This window comes from Filicampus tigris, chromosome 8 (assembly GCF_054856515.1).
Source record: "Filicampus tigris isolate MCC_2025a chromosome 8, RoL_Ftig_1.0, whole genome shotgun sequence".
Classification (NCBI taxonomy): Eukaryota; Metazoa; Chordata; class Actinopteri; order Syngnathiformes; family Syngnathidae; genus Filicampus; species Filicampus tigris.
Genome location: NC_141224.1, coordinates 13,455,462 through 13,474,181, shown reverse-complemented (window position 1 = coordinate 13,474,181; position 18,720 = coordinate 13,455,462). Strand labels below are relative to the sequence as shown.

The following is an 18,720-nucleotide window of genomic DNA, read 5'->3' as shown; positions in this document are numbered from 1 at the left end:
GCGAGTACTGAGTAGACTGAGCCATCTGGTGTTTCTCAACCTTAATTGAGCCATGGCACATTTTTTACTTAGGCAATATCTCAGGTGCTCCTCACCAAACAAAATTGCCACAAAAAGTGGGTTCACAGGTTGTGTAATAATTTCGGAAAATAAATAGAAAGTTATATGATTTCAGGAAATCCAATTTGTAGTTACATTGTGAAATCACTATTAAACAAAATAGTCTCAATAAAAAAGAAGACAACACATGTAAAAAGTAAAGTACAGTGAACCAGGAAAACTATCTCTGGATATTTGTAAACTACGGCTTCATAGGGGGGAAAAGCATTCCAAAAATTCCAATACCTTACTGCTTTTCTTCCTGTTAATTAATTTGAGTTAAATGATTCAACTCCAACAGGAAAGGCACAAATCAGGAAAAACAGCGTGAACATTTCTGTTTGTGAATAAAAAAATTTTAATGCGTCCGAACCATTGTTTAAAATACGTCCGAACCGTGATTGGCGGCCGCTGTCCCTACTGTCGTCATCAACTAGCGACGGTCTCCGGTTTGTGTACCCTCCGCTGAGCTAACAGCTGCGCCGATTGTGTTGTGCCTCCTCCCTCTCCCCTCCGCGCGTCGTTGTCATGAGGTAGGAATAACACGACTTTTAATATTTATTCATGAGAATAATGCCTGCATGGCTTTTTATGACACGTCTATCCTGCGCCTCTGGCAGAACGTGTGCTAGCGTGTTAGCTCTTGGCTAGCTTCTTCCTGGCTCTGTCACCGTGTCAACGTCTGCCCAGTGCGCAACCGTTGCGGACTTGGTGTGGTCCCAACTGCGCATCAGTGCGCCGGTGCGCAAAAATCAACAACGCGGCCCATTAAAAGCGTCTGTGTGTTTGTTAGTGGCGCGTTTGTTAAGCGTGTCACGTCTGTTTGTTGTCTTTTAGCGTCGGAGGGGATCCTCAGGCAGGGATGATGCATCTCTGTCAAAACATCTGGGCGGTCAGATGAACACGACACAATTTATTTAAGTTCATTTTATTAATACAGGTGTTTTACGAATTAGGGTTTAGGACCTGGACATATTTTTATTGGCTGGTCGGAGTAAAAACTGGATTGTTATTTAAACAGGCAGGCACCTTTGTATGTATGTTGCGTGCTTTATTATTGGTTGATGTACAGTGTTGATGCAACCAAATTTCAGATAGTGTATCTCTGAAATAATGACGTGTATTTATACAGCTGCAGCTGTGCTTAAAGATGGCAGGAACTTCCAATTCAGTCCCATTACACGTTATTACATTTTTTCAAAATGTGGTGTCATTAGCTTGAATAGTTAAATATACAGTGCTTAATGGGGAATCAATCGCTCACACTACAGATGTGGCTGAACTTGACCTGCGCTGACCAATCAATTAGAAGATGGAAAAATACGCTGTGAGGATGAATTCATAATCTGATTGGCTACATGGGCCAGCACTACTTATTCTGAAGACCCTGGGCAGATTAGATTGACATGGCAGCACATAGAGTCTGAAATCTGATTGGACCAAAAAAACAAAAAAAAACAATCTACTGGATATACACGACAAGGAGCAGTGTAACCAAGAGAAATTAGAATAGACTGTAGGGAATAGATGGATACAATTGCATGGTACAAATATTAGAATTTGGGTTGCAAATGTTGGTCATAGATTCTGATAGTCGGCCTAGCTGGCCCTGACCTCCAACCACTACAGTGCAGTAAATTTATAATGTCTTAGACAGTATCTACAGCGATACCCTGATCCGGTGTTAATGGGGCCACACTCGTCAGCACCAGAATTGACTGCCCAGTCAGTTCTACGCTAAAACCGGCCCCCGACCCATGACGGAGTACTGCGAGGACGGGGGGCTGCTGTATGAGCAATCTCCTCCCATGCACATCAAAGTGGAGTCTCCCGAGGGACACTCCGCAGGGGGGGCTTCCGACAACGGCTTCCCCAGGGATGACGACGACTCGGAGGGCAGCTGTGACCAGAGCAGTGGACCGCGCGGGGGCCTGCCCTTCAACGTGGTAGTGGTGCACCCCAAACTCATGGCGCCCGGCATGTCCTCAGACGACCTCTTGTCCATTGAACAAAGTAAGCCATCACTGCTCAACTTGTGGATTGTGGAAGGAAAACGTTAATGTTTATTCAAATTAAAATGAAACATGCATTTTTCCCCCTCGATTTATGAGCGTTTCAAGGTGTGTAATAACATGTCTGTGATACCCGAAGGATGACGGTCAGAAGTTAACACCATTCTGTGCATCCAACAAAACTCATTGCAGCTCTGCTTACCTTTTGGTTTTGATGGTAGTGTTCAGATGGTGAAAGTGACTCTGGATCTTAACCCAGCCTAGCTCATCATGTCATGGGCAGATGAACTAGGTGTGAGGGTTGTTGGTATATAAATGACCCCCCCTTGATACGTGGCAGTAGGCCAGAAGTGGCTCATTCACAGACATGTTCAGAAATAGGCAGAACAATTTAAATTGGTGATTTGAACCACAGTTGATGGGTGAGCAGGCACATAACTATTTGCCTTTTTGAAAATGAGAGCTCCTTTTTTTGCAGTACACTTTAACACAAAGTCAAATTTTATCCATCGATGGAATAATTGATAGAATAATCAATTCTGAAAATATTCAATCGTGACAGCTATATCATTGATTAATCGACCATCCCTTCTTGACTATTTTTCCTCCTGTGTTTGTGTTGTTGGTTTGTGCCCCCTACAGACAGAGCTATGTCAGCCGCTCTGGCTGCCAATGGCGCAGGCAAAAGAAAAAGTCGCTTCAGTGGCGCAGAGCTGGAGGTATTGGTGTCCGAGGTGACGCGGTGTGAAGGAGAGCTGTTCGGCCCGGCGGGGAGGCTCCGACGGCGCGAGCGGGAACGCATATGGGCCGCAATCCTCGAGCGGGTCAACGCCGTGTCCAGAGTCCCGCGTACGCTTCGCGAGGTGAAAAAGCGTTGGGATGACCTGAAGAGACGCAACGGCGGGCGGCTGGCGGACGCCCGGCACCGAAGCTGGTCCCTCCCTTCCAGCAGAGCGTCCATGCTCGGACAATCTTCCCAGTCTAGCCCCAGGCTTCAACACGGCAAGCAAAAGCAAAGCTCCAGACCAAAACCCACTTTCACATGCTTTCCTGAGTCGGACACAGGTAAACTGGATGTCTGTCTTTGTACGATCAGGGCTTTTCAGCGTAGTACAAAAAAACAATATTCCTGCAGCACTACACACGTGCATTAAATGCTTGTCCAAACACGTCTTATGGCGTTAAGACTATGTTCCGTCTTGCGTACAAATTTGGGTGACATTGCCACCATAGGAACAGTACTTTTAAACAGAGGACCCCATGTATGAGAAATAAGATCTGTTTTGCCAGTGGAAAACCGAAAGTAGAGCAGGGGCGGCCTAAGTATGGCCCTGCAGCATTAACCAATTGCGGGTCACCTGTTTTCTGAAGCTGAGTCACGATTGGTTGTTACCTGAGCCCTGAGCAACTGTGATGTCATTTTCAGTTGACAGCAAGTGGCAAAATGGCTGCCCCCTGACATGGAGAAAAACTGATGGATTTTATTGCTTAACTCTTATTCCACAAACGATATTAATCAGAATGCCGTGTTTTGACTGGCAGAGGCGCATAGAACAAATAACACATTGCAGTATCTCATATCGCAATGTTGTTAAAAGTCAAAACAATTTGCAAGAAATGTGAAGTTGACGCACATGATTTGCCTTCGCGTGCCACATAAAATGAGGTTGCGGGCCGGATCTGGTCCCCGGGCCTTGACTTTGACACCTGTGGCATAGAACATATTCTTGTAAAGAACATTTTTGGCTTGACTGCCCCTTAAAAAAAAAAAAAGCACAAAAGTTAACACACACTATAGAGTAGAAACCATGTGGTGGGCCTTGCGTCAATTTACTTGCTCACAAAACACATTTTATGTTCATGTTTTCAGGTTTTGGAGGAGAGGGCTCCGAGAAAGATGCTTTGGACAAGGATGATGACAATCCAGAGCACGAGAGAGATGTTGGCGTTCCTGACTGCGAAGATGAAGACAACAGCATGGAAGACAAACTAGGCCTTGGATTAGGTCTGGGCATCGGTGCCCCTCCCACCTCGGAACGATGGCTGCCTCCCTCCCCGCTGTACAGCGCCCCTTTCCTCAACGGCAGCCCGGAGCCCAGCAGTCCTCAGCCATCGCTTGGAGCACAACAGGGTCCTCTGGAAGCCCCTCCGCGCGGCTCCTGGCTTGAAGACGAGCTACGAGGGCTGGGAGAGGCCGCGATTCAGCTCGGAAATCGCGTGGACAAGAGTCTGCGGGAATTCGCCGACTGTTTCCGACAGGACATGAGAACACTTGTCGCGTCGCAAGAGGCGTTGGCGCTCAGTCTACAGCAAAACAACGTCCTCCTGCAGAGGCTTTTAGGCGTGCTGGAGGCGCAGCAGCAGCAGCAGCAACGCGTGCACCAAACGCAATACTCGCAAGCGTCGCAGCAACAACAACACATCGAACAGCATTTACAGCAACAGATTGAAGTACCGCAGCACATGGTACAACAACAACAACAACACAAACTACATCAGCTCCAGCTCACTCGGCATCCCGGCAGCCCTTCCGCTGGGACCGTGGTTCCTTCGCCGCCGTCACCTGACCTCCAAGCCACTTTCCCCTCGCATCCACCCGCCGGCGTGAACGGGTGCGCGCAGAAACCGCGGCGAGGAAGAGCTTTCGATCACAGGCGCAGGAGACGACGCTGAGGACAGAAGGGACCGGGTGACGGTTAAAAGCACACACTTTGCATCCTTGAACAATAAGGATGTGACAATGAATCTTGTTTTTTTTTCTATTCTATTGCTATAGTATTTGGAGTTTTGCTTCAGAAATACCCATTGCACTTCAAAGTTGTCCTTAGAACTATTAGACGTGAGCTTATAGGGTGGCCTTAAATTTACCTGTACATATTCTTGTGCGATCAAACATCCTGACTAATACAGTTGAGGAACAACTTAACCCCTTTAGACACATTTTTCCCCGTCCAGAATTTATTCGAGGTGCTGGTGTTGACGTTCATGCTTTTCAATAGAGCTTGTACCATATAAACAACATTGTCATGTAATGAAATGTCTAACTTTTGAGGAGTAGTATGGGAACAATTAATTAGGGCTGAGCAATTTTGAAAAATCTTTTCCCCCTCGATATTTTGATGGCGATTTAATATGCTATTTTAAAGGTCTTCTTCCACGTATTTTTCAACAAGCAATAAATTAGTCAATACAAAATACAAAAATATCAGATTTATTACACTGATGTATCAATTAGAGTTGTTAACTTACTAAACACTTGGACTTGCAGTTCATTATGACAACTTGACAAAATTCTGCCAAACAAGTGTGGGGTGAACATAGATCACATTACAACAATAATGCAGACAATCACATGTAATTATAAAAAATGTATATTGTAAATAAATACATAAATACAGCCTACCAAAATGAACCAGACTTTTTCATCCAAATTGTAGTTTCGCGATTTTAATATTGCATTCTAAAACAGGACATTGCATTGTCAATTTAAATTCAATTTATTGCCCAGCCCTAATATAGTCAAACATACTACTCCCAGAAAGTTAGGAATATTCAGCTTTCCGGTGAAATGTCATGATGAACCTACAATACAGTATAACTTTTTCAGGTGAACAAAATTTGATCTTTTCCAAAGTTTTGAGTGGACATGTTCAACAGTTCAATGTTTCAGAACCTTTTGTAGAACTTGCTGTTCTCTAACAAGGAGCTGAGGAAAATTTCACAACAGTGCAATACATGAACTGAATCGGTAGATTTGACATCATGAGCCCAAGATGAGCCATAAAATCGATCATCAGTACTTTGCCATTGTGAAGTTTTTAACAGGATAGTCTTACAGGGAAGTGACCCTTGAGCTTTAGAGTGGCAATAAGCAGTTTGCAACTGAGCTGCAAAGACACTGGATGAGTCACAGAAAGGCATAGAAGTGGATGTTATTGATCAATTCATGGATCAAACACCCCTTGTGAATTTTCAAAGTAAAATGTGCATTTGAACATTTTGAAGTATACCAGTAATTATGTTCACCTGTAAAAGGTTATAGGTTCATCCTGAAATATCACCCAACAGCCCAATATGCCTAACTTTTTGTGCGTATTGTATATTGTATTTCAACTGCTATTGTAACTACCTGCTTATGTATGCCTGTGTTTTAACAGTTTCATTGTGAATACTTTTTCAGCTTTACAGCTTTACACATTCAAAATGTGTTGCGTTTTAATGCGTTCTGAGACATTAAAAAAACACCCGTTTTTGCTTGTATGCACCATCAAGAAAAGCTTGAGGCTTTAGCGTCACAGTAAGTTTGAGTCAAATTCTTAGTGTGGAATTAGAGCATACGTAAATATGTAGGGCAATTATATTCCTGCATGCAGTGCGATTGTCTGTCGATTGTTGTCTAAAACAGCATATTGCTACCATATTTATAGTTTTGCAGAAGCTATATTTTGTAGATAAATATAATGTATCAACACACAAATAAAAGTAAGTCTGGTTGATCACCTGTGGAATTCTTATCCAGCAGGGTCAAACAAACATTTTTTACGATCTTTGCCCACGTTGTTGGTATTGTTTCCCCTCAGACAACCGCCGAGTTTTAATTTGAAATGTCTGCGGGAAAAGCAACGTAATTTCCGCTTTGAGCTCAATGACTGACTAAGCTTGCTGCTGGTGGTCCGGGACGTGAGGTGGGGGAAATATGGCTACCATACCCCTGTGGAAAGTCTTCGAAACGATATAAACTTCTCGGCCGAGTAAGTTAAACCCTTTCCAGGTTGCGAGACAGGCGTGGTAGCAATGTAGACCACATTTAATTCACTCGGGTAGCAGTACAGTGGCGAAGACAACATATGTAATTCATCGCAGCCAAAAATGGCCGAGTCACCAGGAGACGAACGGCGGCGGACCTTTGACTTTTCCGAGTCCGAATATGAGGACGACTCGGAAGAACATGGTACGTGTTGTATTGTATTTTACGGTTAGCTGGCACCTTCCAGGTAACCCAAACTTTGCCTCATGTTCAGTGTAAGCGGCGGTTTTTTTCGGTGAGGGGTGGGGGCATTGCATGTTGCAAAGATATAAGATATGTAGAGATAGGTAATTAACCATCGTAAAATTTTATTCCGTCCAGTTTAACATTAAAACGTAAGCATTTTTTGTCATATTTTGCTGAGTTTGGCGCAACAAATCTATAGGCACCCGATAAACAACATGGTTAACTATTTTTATTTTCCATTAAAGGAAAATAACATTTTATTTAAACAGAACTAACATTTTGATTACAATATTGGGGTCGCACGTCAATGCTAATGTTAAGGATTTCGATCAAGAGTAAATGCTAAGCTATGCTAATGGTCGGGAACAAACAGCTAAAATGAAGACACTAAATATTTTGATGATTGTAAGCAGAGTTGTAGCGTCACGTTGATTTGAATGACACTCCATTATGACTAAAGTAAAGACGCTGAAAAAAACATGGAAAAGTAGAAGTGAGAACTTATCTTGAGTCTACTCATGATAAGACCAAATAGCATTTTCCCATCTTCCTCTAGTTGTGGACGTTGAGAGACACAACTTTGGAGTTTAATTAATTACCGGTACTGTTTAAAATGTGCAGTAAACAAAATGTTTTTAACACTTATAAGGAAGAGACACCAACAAAATTATACAAAGCGCAGGCCGAAAAATCATTTCATCAGTTCTATTTGATACATACATGCAAACTAGTAGGAGCAACAAGGGGAAAATACATTTAGGGGATGCTTTGGTATTTAAAATTGTTTTTTGGAATAACTTTTACTTAATATATTATTACATTTATTCTCACGGAAACTATAATTTACACAAGTGCATGGATAATTAGAAATATTCTTCAATTTTGTATTGACCTGTAATCATTGTCCACTCAAGCTAGCCGCTTATATTTTGTCATTTACCTCTAATTTGCCTTGTGTATAAATGTATTTGTTTTGTAGCAACCTGTAATTTTGTTTAAGGTTTCATAACATTTCTCTTGTTTCAATTATCAGTTTTAGAGACTACTGACAAAATGCTCCCGGAAAAGCAAGCTCTTTCTGATCCAGAGGAAATACCTGACAAGACTGATCGACCAAGCTCTGCGAAAGAGGATACAGGAGAAGATGTGTACTCGATAGAATATGTGATTGAAGATCACGGTCAGACTGACAATGTGCAGGAGATTGATTCAACAACCAAGCAGGAAAAGTTTCGTATGGTGTGCAACGAGTGTGGAACGTCCTTTCCCCGTCGTGAGATGTTCTACCTTCACCGCCACTATCATGCACACAAGGATGAACTCGTTCCCCTCAACTGTTTAGAATGCGGCCTTACCTTTAAGGATCGCCGCAGCCTCATGAAACACAGACACGTGCATAAAGAGGAGCCCAAGTATGAAGAGGAAGCTCGTTTTCAGTGTGCAGCATGTGAGAAATTTTTCCCTACGGCGCCAAAACTTAGGCGTCACCAATGCAACGATACAGATGACAAGCCTTACCATTGTACGCTGTGCCGCAAAGAGTTTGTAGTAAGGTGTGCTGTCGCCAAGCACATGCTGAACCACTCAGAAGAGGGCAGCTGGACGTGCAAGGAGTGCGGTCGAAGCTTTCCGGACTACAGGACAATGCGCTGCCACCGGCGATGTCACTCTGAACTTAAACCTTTCGAATGTTCAGAGTGCGGCATGACTTTCACACACAGCTCCGCCATGGAAGCCCATCAGCGCAAGCACACTGAGCGACTCCGCTCTTTCCTGTGTCACGTTTGCGGTAAGGCCTTCACAGACAGGAGTCTCTTTCAAGAACGTCAGAATCTGCGCACCACTGAGAAGCCCTTCCGTTGTCCTGATTGTGGTAAGAAATGTATCTTTGTTCAAAATATGAAGTCATGTTGTCGCAAGCTTAGCCTTCACTAAACCAACCATTTTTTCCCTGCTGAGCAGCCCACCAAGCAGACCCCCGTGTCTGCACCGATGCAAGTGGTGCAAAAGACAAGAGAATTCACACCGGAGCGACGAACCAAAAAGCACTTTTAACTGTCGCTTTTGTCCGCAGACAATCAGCGCACCAGCCAACACGAGAGGCCACATACAATTTCATGAGGTGGAGTACAAGTCACACGACAAAAGCGTCCAGTCACACCCAGAGATCGAAAAGGTTTGGGACAAAGGATATTCCTGTCCATACTGCTCATGTACTTACTGCGATGAGATAAATTGAAGATGACACATTGAAAACCCTTAAGTACAGAGCGCAAGATTCAGACAGTGCCAGCATCCCTCAAAAACAGGCGTCTCAAACTTTTTGGGAGACCCCTGCTCTAAAAAGAACTGAGCTACGTAACCAGTGAAAATCTATTTTTACATCTGCTTACATCGATCTGCATGTTTCACATGACTGTACAATGTCTGCTCTGATTAATTTAGTGGCACATGTAACCGGCAAATCGGAATCGATCATGTCACATGTAAACAGTTGACCTGAGATCTTCAATTAGAATGACAAAAAAAAAAAAGTCTCCAGACAACCATTTACACTATTACTGAGTGGTAACTTAAAGCCCGGTTCACGCGGAAGGATAATCAGCCCGATTTTAGCCCTGAATCTCCCCTCCCAACAATCGGAGGTCGGGGCCGACTCGTAATGGCTATAAAATAATTTTAGCAGATAATCCTGCCATGTGTGGTGTGCTCAGACTGATCTCGGCGGCTCGGCCGCTCAAATTGGGGATATTCAACATGTTGGATTGTTTTGGCCCGACTTCGTGTGGTGTGCCCCGAGGACAAACGAGCACGCAGCCGGTTGACAGTACAGCCAATCAGAACGCGAGGAAGCGCGATGGGAATCCAAAATGAAAACTGTCATGGCGCAACAGAGCCCAACGTCTTTTCTTTTTGTCACTTTTTTTCCATTAAGAATAATTTGGAAACTAGTGCCACCGTCAAGACACGATCTGAAACCCCTGCTGCCTTTTCATCCGCCTTGTTTACTCCGAAGTTTCGTTTAATCTCGAGGGGTTTTGTGAGATTTTCCGTCTGACGTGAGAATATCCCTGAATGAATCGGTTTGTGTGTGATGTGTTGATCTTGCCGTGTGGTTGCACACCACACACGGTATGTTCGTAATACGCGTAATTTTTTTTCTCGTACGGGGTCTCTCAAAGTTGGAAAGTCGGCCGACAATTTAAAAATGTTGCCGTGTGAACCGGGCTTAACCTACACTCCCCGTACCGAAGTCAGGCGAATGTACCACTACGCCATCAGCGCCTACTTAAAGCTACTTACATTACAAAACATTCAATTTTTTTTTTCATCTGTGCAGGTTTTGGAGGAGGGGAGCCCAAGAAAGATCTTTTGGACAAGGATGATGACAATCCAGAGCACGAGAGAGAACTTGGACATCCTGACTGTGAAAATGAAGACTGCGTAGGCCTATGATAAGGTCTTTGCATTGGAGCGCCTCCCACCTCGGAACGATGGCTGCCTCCCTCCCCGCTGCGCAGTCCTCAGTCGTCACTCAGAGCACAACAGTGTCATCTGGAAACACCTCCACGCAGCTCCTGGCTTGAAGATGAGCAAAGAGGGCTCAGAGATGCACTGATTCAGCTTGGAGGTGTGGACGAGGGTCTCTGGGAATTTGCTGACGGTTTCAGTCAGGACATGAGAACACTCGTGTTGCAGAGGCTGTTGAGAGCTCTGGCGGCGTAGTAATACTAAATGCAACAAATGTGCCACTTGCAGACATTGCAACAACAGTATATAGTGAACAACATTAACAGCAGCAGATTGAAGTACAGTGAACAAATTCTAAAACCATTCGGGTTACACAGGATTAATATTATCCAGAGAGAAACACTCATTTTTATTTTCGGCTTCGCTTTGTGCACAAGGCACATTGAAGGACCACTAACAAAACCGCACATCTCAAATGCAGATGGGGGTGGGGGGGAAGCCTGTTAATTCATCCTGACCTGAGCACAAAAACGGTGAATGGCTGAATTTTTCAGCGAAAAACAAAGGATAGGGATGTGAATGCCAAACTTAAAAAATGCGGGGTTCATTGTATCACAGCAGCATAATAACAAAACCTCTTTCTGCCTTCAAACTACCCGTCTGCTGGAGCTATAGTTGTGTCTGAAGTTCTTAGATTGTAAAGATTTTAGACCTACATCATCATTTTAGTTTTGCCAAAACTGTATTCTGTTGTTGAATGTATTTAGTTGCAAATAAATATAAGATTGGTTGCTCGCTTGGGGAATCCTAATGTAAAATATTATTATAATAGACGAGTATGGGCGAGTAGTTGTTGCCGCATCTGAGGTTTGGGTTTTGAATCTCTAATCTGGTTCTGGAGTTTACATTTTCTATCTGTGCTTCTGTAGGTTTTCTCTGGGTAGTCTGGCTTCCTCACACATTCTAACAACATGCATGGTAGGTTAATTGATGACTAAATTGCCAAAAGTGTGGGTTCTCAAGCTTTTTGGGTCAGAGAATCCCTTACAGAGATGTCCCCCTCACCCCCCTCCCGTCCCCAATATAATGCAAATACTAATTAACATTGTAAACACCATTGGTACAACTAATTGCCGTATGAATTATGTTTTATATGTATTGTTAATATTCATATTTTATCAGTTTTATTTAAATGTGGATCCATTGGTAGCTAGGAACATCTGTGATTCGCAAGCAAAGTATTGTACACATGCAGGGAGATTTTAATTATGCTCAATGTTATTAGATTGTATAGTGTGCTGCTACCCATATGTGGGGTTCCATGCCAAAATATTTGACAATTTATTGCAAATTATTTTGATTATGTACCCCGCCCCAAAGCCTGCTGGGCTCAGAAGGCTCCAGCGCAATCGCGATCCTAGTATGGTAAGGTAAGGGGAATGGTATAGAAAAATTGATGGTTGTAAATGGACTTTGCATGTTCTCCCTGTGCTTACGTGGATGCTCATGCATCCTCACGCTCCCAAAATATGCATGCAAATGTTTGAATGATAGTGTTAACATTTGTATAAATGAGCCCTGGAATTGTCCAGCGACCACATCAAGGTGTGCCTCCAACTCCTCCTCTGCCTCTTTGACCAAAGTCAGCTGGGATCGACCAAGGTCCCCAGCAAAATGAATGAGGACAATCGCCACATAAAATGGATGGATGCATGTTACAGTCGTCCAATTGTTGTTTTAATTTGAAACCTCGTAGCGCCAACGTCATTTCCGCGTTTGTTCGCTGAATTTGGTGAGTCTGCTGCTCGAGTCCATGCCAGGAGTGCATGGGGGGAATATGGCCGCCATATCCCCACCGGAGTCTCCGCAACGGCACAGCTCCCCGGCGGAGGAAGTCCAAACATCAGGGGGCAAGACTGACTCGGCGGAACTGGAAGGCACCTCCGACCAAACGGAAGAAAACACATTGAATCAACCCAGGGAGCGTCACAGTAGCGAGCACAGTGGCAACAACAGCGCTTCTCTGCCCAGCCATTCTAAGGTTATTGAGTTGGGGGCTGGAGGCGACCAAACATGTAATTCATCGGAGCCAAAAATGGCCGAGTCACCAGAAGATGAACAGCGGCCCTTTGACTGCCCCGAAGACGACGGCGAAGGGGATCACTCCCACACGGAAGAAAATAGTAAGTGTGCGCCAACGGTGTTGTTAGACTGTAATTTAGCGGTAGCTTTAGCTTTCCCATTTACTATTGCTTTCGCCCAAAGTGCAGTGTACACTGTACTGTACAATCAAGCTAGCACATACATGTAGTCATTTATCGTCTTTCCTTTGTGTGTTAACGTAATCGTTTTCTATCAACCATTTGTATTTTTTTTAAGTAAGTTTATAAAAAAAAAAAGTGGCTCTTGTTTCAGAAAGTGCTGAGAAATTGCTGCCAGAAACGCAAGCTCTTCCTGGTGCGGCCGAAATTCATGAGAAGGTTGAGCGACCAAGCTTGGCGAAAGAACTGACATCTGATGATCCAGTGGAAGATGTGGGCTCGATAGAGTATGTGGTTGAAGACCACGGTGAGAGTGAGAAAATGCAGGACACGGAGTCAACATCTAAGCCCAAAAAGAATCGCATGGTCTGCAAGGAGTGTGGACTATCCTTCCCCCGCCGTGAGATGTTCTACCTTCACCGCCACAGTCATGCACACAAGGATGAACTGGCTCCCCTCACCTGTAAAGAATGTGGCCTTTCCTTTAAGGACCGTCGCGGCCTCATTAAACACAGACATGTGCATAAGGAGCAGGAGGAGGAACCAACATACGAGGAGGAGGAAGATGCTTTTCAGTGTGCATCTTGTGACAAGTTTTTCCCAACGGCGCAAAAGCTGAGGGTCCACCATTGCAACGATCCAGATGACAAGCCTTATCACTGTTCACTGTGTCGCAAAGAGTTCCATTTAAGGTGTTCTGTCGCAATGCACATGATGACCCACTCGCAGGAGGGAAACTGGACGTGCAAGGAGTGCGGTCGAAGCTTCCGGGACTACAAGAGATTGCGCTGCCACCAGCGATGTCATCCGATCCTGAAACCCTACGAATGTCCCGAGTGCGGCATGGCTTTCAGATACAATTCCGTCATGGAAGACCACCGACGCAAGCACACCGACCAACTACGCACTTATCTGTGTACCGTATGTGGTAAGACCTTCAAGTACAGCAGTCTCCTCCAACAGCATCAGTATCTGCACACCGGCGAGAAGCCCTTTCGCTGTCCCGATTGTGGTAAGAAATTTGCCTTTGCTCAAAATATGAGGGCACACTGTCGCCAACATAGACTGCACCAAGCCAACGCTCTTCCCTCTACCGAGCAGCCCGCCAAGCAGCCCCCCGCGTCCGCACCGGAGACGGTGCGAGTGGCGCAAAGGAACGAGAAGGCACACCCGAGTGACGAACCAAAACGCACTTTTAACTGTCCCCTTTGTCCCCAGACGTGCAGCTCGCCAGCCAACCTGAGAGCCCACATGCATTTTCACGAGGTGGAGTATGAGTCACAGGAGAGAAGAATCCAGGCACCCCCAGAGATTAAAAAGGTTTGGGACAAAGGGCACACCTGTCCACACTGCCCATGTACTTACCGTGATGAGATAAGTTTACGATTACATATATTCAAAACCCACCAGGGTGTAGCGCAAGATTGGGACAAGGTGTCAATTCCCCCCCCGAAAGAGTTGAGCTCCGTAACCGGTGAAAATCTGCAGGTCAAATTCAAAAGTGACGACTTGGGCATCAGGCCGCACAAGTGCCCCGAGTGTGGAAAAATGTTTCGCCATCGCTCCGTGTTAGAGCTGCACATGCGCATACATTCCAAGGACAAGCCTTACCAGTGCAGCGTGTGCGGCAAGGGCTTTCGATTCAGCAGCTACTTGCAGCAACACATCATCATCCATTCGGGCCAGAAGCCTCATAAATGTCCTGACTGCGGCAAGGATTTTGCCTTCCTGCAGAACATGAGAACCCACCAGAAGCTGCATCAGGAAAAACCCTTCCGCTGCACCGGCTGCCGCAAAGGCTACAGCGACGAGACGCAACTGCAGCACCACATGCTCTCGCATAACGGCGAGAAGCCTCACAAATGCAACCTCTGCAGCAAGAGCTTCGGCTTGGCGTACCTGCTGCGCGACCACCTGAACACGCACACGGGAGAGCGACCCCACCGCTGCAGCGAGTGTGGCAAATCGTTCTCCTGGTTGAGCAGCTTGTTGGTGCACCAGAAGATCCACACTCGCAAGCGCCAGAATTTTAGTCCGCTTAATTCTGTCCCAGCCGGTGGGAGGACTAGAGGCAGAGGGAGCAGGGGAAGGAGAGGCGGGAGACTGATGTGGGGTATGTCTCGATCATTAGCGGGGCCTCCTCTTTATCCCGATTCAGGGCACATGCCACATTCTTCCATGCTCGCATCTCACGAGGAGTTGCAAGTGAGAATGCAGAAAGAGGCGTTTCTTTCTGAGCTGCACCCGCCACCTGTCCACTGGGAGGTGGACGGCGACCGAGTCATGCCGGTCCCCTCGTCACAGCAGCCAGAGCTGTTTGACAGCTCGCTGCAGCCGGGCCGGCGCAGTCAAGAGAGAGCACCCTCCGTTGTCGGCTCCCCCCAAAAGGCCGGCCCGTCGGGAATCGACGCGAAGCAGAAACATGGGCACCGCGCAGCCACGACGTCGACTTCCTCCGCTTCTTTGCACCACGACTCGCGCAGGGTGTCGTCCTTCGTGGACGGCGCGGCGCTGTGGAGCATCCAACCTCCCCTGCTGAGTTCTCCAAACAAGGTGGCTCAAGAGCTCCAGTCGCCAAGATGGCCGGGCGCCCCGGTGTCAAAACAGGAGACATTCACGCTTCCTATGAAAGAGGACGGCAAAGCGTGGGATCCTCAAGCAATAACGTTGACTGTTAGCCAACCTGAGCAGCTGTGGACAGAAAGCGAGTCACAAAAGCTGAGGACTTCAGGTGTAGCAGGTGCACCGCCCTCAGCTCAGATAGACCAAAGCATCCCCATCCCGGTCTCCGCTGCTGTCGCTCATGGGATAGGTAGCACTTTGTGGGGCATTCAAGCACCGCTGGGGGCTTCCAGCAAAATGACCTCCCCTCAGAAACTTGTGAACAATCAAGACTTCCAGCTACAGCAGAAGCAGGTGGCGGCCGCTTGGGCCAATGTCCAGAATCAGAGCGCAACGCAGAAACTTCCCATCCCCATCAATCCCTTCGCCCAAACCATTGGCGCAACAGTGTGGGGCTTCCAAAACAATCCCGTGGGTCCTCAGCTGCTTCTCACCGGCCAGCTCAAGCCGGGCAGCGTACAGGACCTGCAGCAGCAACCCATAGTCACGGCCAGTCAGATCATCCTAAACCAGCCGCCGCCTTTTTTCTCCCCGACGCTCGCCACGCTCCCCACCCTCGCTTTGCCCGGTACTCACTCTCTACACACCGTCTCGGTTGGCCCGCTGTCCAGACCGCCGCTCCCAAATATTTTCTTCACCCCGCAGGCCGTCCTGACCGAGAGGCCCCCCGTGCCACAAACTTCGGCCCTACCTCAGCTCGCCACGCAGACCGAAGCTCACAAACTCGGAGCCCGTTTGCCTTTTGCCCCGGAACGGCTTTTGCAGTGCATGATATGCGGCTGCTCTTTTCCACGGGAGCTGGATCTTCAGTTGCATTACTTACAACATGCACAAGGAGAAGTTTGACATTGTAACAGTAGCAGCAAAGCTTCATATATGAATTTGTTACTTTTTCTATTCTGTTCAACCTCATTTCTCTGACGCTCACTTGTGCGTTTTGACCGGCTGACTTGGATAGGCATTAGAACACCCCCCCACCCCACCCCAAAAAAAAAGGTAGTTAGGCTGCACTCTTTTCCAATTGTACTAATTACTCTACATAAGACTGCTGATACTGGTGTTGTGGTTAGAAACAGTAGTTGTTTCTCTCTTAAAAATACTTTTAATATGTGGGTTGAACAACTTCTGAAGAGTGTGGACCAATTGACCATTTCATTTACTGCCAATGTTTGGATTTTAAAAATGTTTTAGTTTGTGCGTTTTTGGTCCCGTCTTGAACCATTTCAAAGGTTTATTTCATGTACAGTATACAGTGTGCCTTTTATGAGGTACAGCCTGCATGTCTGCTACGCCAGTATTGTAGGCCTAGTTTGTTAGTAAAGTAGACGGAACAACGACCTCACTCCTCAGTGAGTAGACAGAACTGTCCTCCATTTACACTGAAATACTGTTTATGGAAATACTGGAGTACAGCGGATATGAAAAATCTACACACCCCTGTTCAAATCCCAGGTTTTTGTGATGTAAAAACAAAACACACACACACCAAGATAAATCATTTCAAAACTGTTTCTACCATGAATGTGATGTGTAACCTGTACAACTGGGGGAAAAAAATGTTCAATTTATGGTAAATGGGGGCAGCACACACTTGGCACTATTTAAAGTGCCTCTGATTTACACCAAGTAAAGTTCAGATGTTCTAGTAGGAATTTCCTGACTGCCAAAAGCCCTAAATTAGGGGTGTCAAACAAATTTTTGTCGCAGCCCACATCGTAGTTATGGTGTCCCATGGAGGGCCGTGATAACCGTGAACCCATATAAATGTATGATCGCCTTATATTATCACATGTTACACAACAAATTGATGGATAACTAGTTTTGAAATCAGAAGCCAGTCAGTAGTTTGTTCAACTATTTTACAATGTACTTTGAAGGAGGGATTGGTAACAAATGCTTGCAGTATCTCATTTTGTGTTAACACTGACGACAATTTCAAAGAAACGTGTCAAGTCAACACACATGATTTGCCTTCGCGGGCCACATAAAATGATGTGGCAGCAGGATCTAGCCCCCGGGCCTTGAGTTTGATCGCTGTGCCCTAAAGCTTCTAACACTGACTGGTATTTGGAAAGGTTCATAATTCCCTCCACCTTGAGTACCAGTTCCAGCTGCCACCACAAACCTTGACTGTAGGTATCATGTTCTTTAGGAAATGAGCAGTGTTGTACATGCGCCAAAATTTGGGGGGGAAAAACGTTCAACCATGGTTTTATTGGCCCATTATACGTTGTTGCAAATGCGTTTGGGAGATTTCAAGTATGTTTTTGCAAAATGTAGCTGGGCTTGGATGTTTTATTCATAAGATAAAGGGTTAGTCTTTCACGCTACACCTGTCACCTGATGATGACTGTCTTTGCTGTGTGTGAAAGTTGGTTTGTATCATTCATTTTAATGCGACTGGTTAATGAACACAGACACAGTTTTAAGAGGGTGTGCACATCTGCGAAACTGCACCCTTATTTTTATTCAGCCCCTCTAAGACTTTTATTTTCTATTGAGTTGTACAGTTTATAGGTTACATTAATGATCAAAAGGTTTGCGATGATGGGTCTGTCTATTTTTTACAAACCAGGAATTTGAACAGGTCAGGGTGTGTACACTTTTTTTTTTTTGAATATCCACTGTACTTTTTAGGACGCTACTTTCATCTGGTTTCTCACTTCATACAAATAAAGTTCTCATCAGAAAAATGTGAAAATGTCAGTCTATAACAATAATAAGGTCCTTTAAATCATTATTTTTTTGTGATTAATTGGTGCAAATAAGTCCTTAATCACCAGCTAGTGAAGCTGGAAATGCAGAACTACATTTTCTGTTCAATCTGAGCAAGGTGAAATATTCATCCTTGCTGTATAATGTAACAAAAATAAACAATGTCAAATATAAACTGGCCTTTGTACGTTACGTCCAGCATCACATTATTAAAGGGAAAAAAAAATGCCATTATGTCTTTTCAGAAGTAGAAATATCCCATCGTGGTGGATTGATATTGGTAACTTAAACAGATTTTTTTTTTTTTAATTGCAAAATACCGGTACTACAGATCACTGTAAACCACATTTAATTTATGATTTGAGAATAGCTTGGCAAGAGTGCAAAGAATGATTTTGTCCATATACAGTATATTATAGTTCAACTCATTTCAAAATAAGTTTTGCATCATTTGATTGTGAACGCGTCGAAGAATCCTTAAGCAAGCTACTGAATCCCCAGTTGCTCCTGATGCTGCGTCATCAGTAGGTACAAAGAGGTACAGTGT

The 18,720-nt window shown here is 45.1% G+C and overlaps 3 protein-coding genes across 7 annotated transcripts; all 3 read left to right on the top strand.

The window, feature by feature from the left end:
• The first annotated feature begins 515 nt into the window (after positions 1–515).
• LOC147143796 (uncharacterized) lies at positions 516–6,607 on the top strand. 4 transcript variants are annotated; one of them, XM_086038444.1, is made up of 4 exons: positions 516–632; positions 937–2,112; positions 2,754–3,176; positions 3,982–6,607. In XM_086038444.1, exons 2-4 carry the CDS (start codon positions 1,857–1,859, stop codon positions 4,782–4,784), a joined length of 1,482 nt encoding a protein of 493 aa, XP_085894570.1. In that variant the 5' UTR covers positions 516–632; positions 937–1,856; the 3' UTR covers positions 4,785–6,607. The 4 variants fall into 4 exon arrangements, with proteins under 4 accessions (XP_085894570.1, XP_085894573.1, XP_085894572.1 ...); XM_086038447.1 differs by having other exon boundaries at positions 522–632; positions 1,806–2,112; XM_086038446.1 differs by having other exon boundaries at positions 524–632; positions 1,757–2,112.
• Positions 6,608–6,747: 140 nt separating this feature from the next.
• Positions 6,748–11,380, top strand: LOC147143795 (uncharacterized). Of its 2 annotated transcripts, none has more exons than XM_086038729.1 (4): positions 6,748–7,062; positions 8,138–8,977; positions 9,179–9,280; positions 10,445–11,380. In XM_086038729.1, exons 1-3 carry the CDS (start codon positions 6,981–6,983, stop codon positions 9,223–9,225), a joined length of 969 nt encoding a protein of 322 aa, XP_085894855.1. In that variant the 5' UTR covers positions 6,748–6,980; the 3' UTR covers positions 9,226–9,280; positions 10,445–11,380. The 2 variants fall into 2 exon arrangements, with proteins under 2 accessions (XP_085894855.1, XP_085894854.1); XM_086038728.1 differs by having other exon boundaries at positions 9,067–9,280.
• A 160-nt stretch (positions 11,381–11,540) lies between these two features.
• Positions 11,541–18,348, top strand: LOC147143794 (uncharacterized). The gene is made up of 2 exons (XM_086038727.1): positions 11,541–12,758; positions 12,991–18,348. Exons 1-2 carry the CDS (start codon positions 12,389–12,391, stop codon positions 16,302–16,304), a joined length of 3,684 nt encoding a protein of 1,227 aa, XP_085894853.1. The 5' UTR covers positions 11,541–12,388; the 3' UTR covers positions 16,305–18,348.
• Positions 18,349–18,720: the final 372 nt, after the last annotated feature.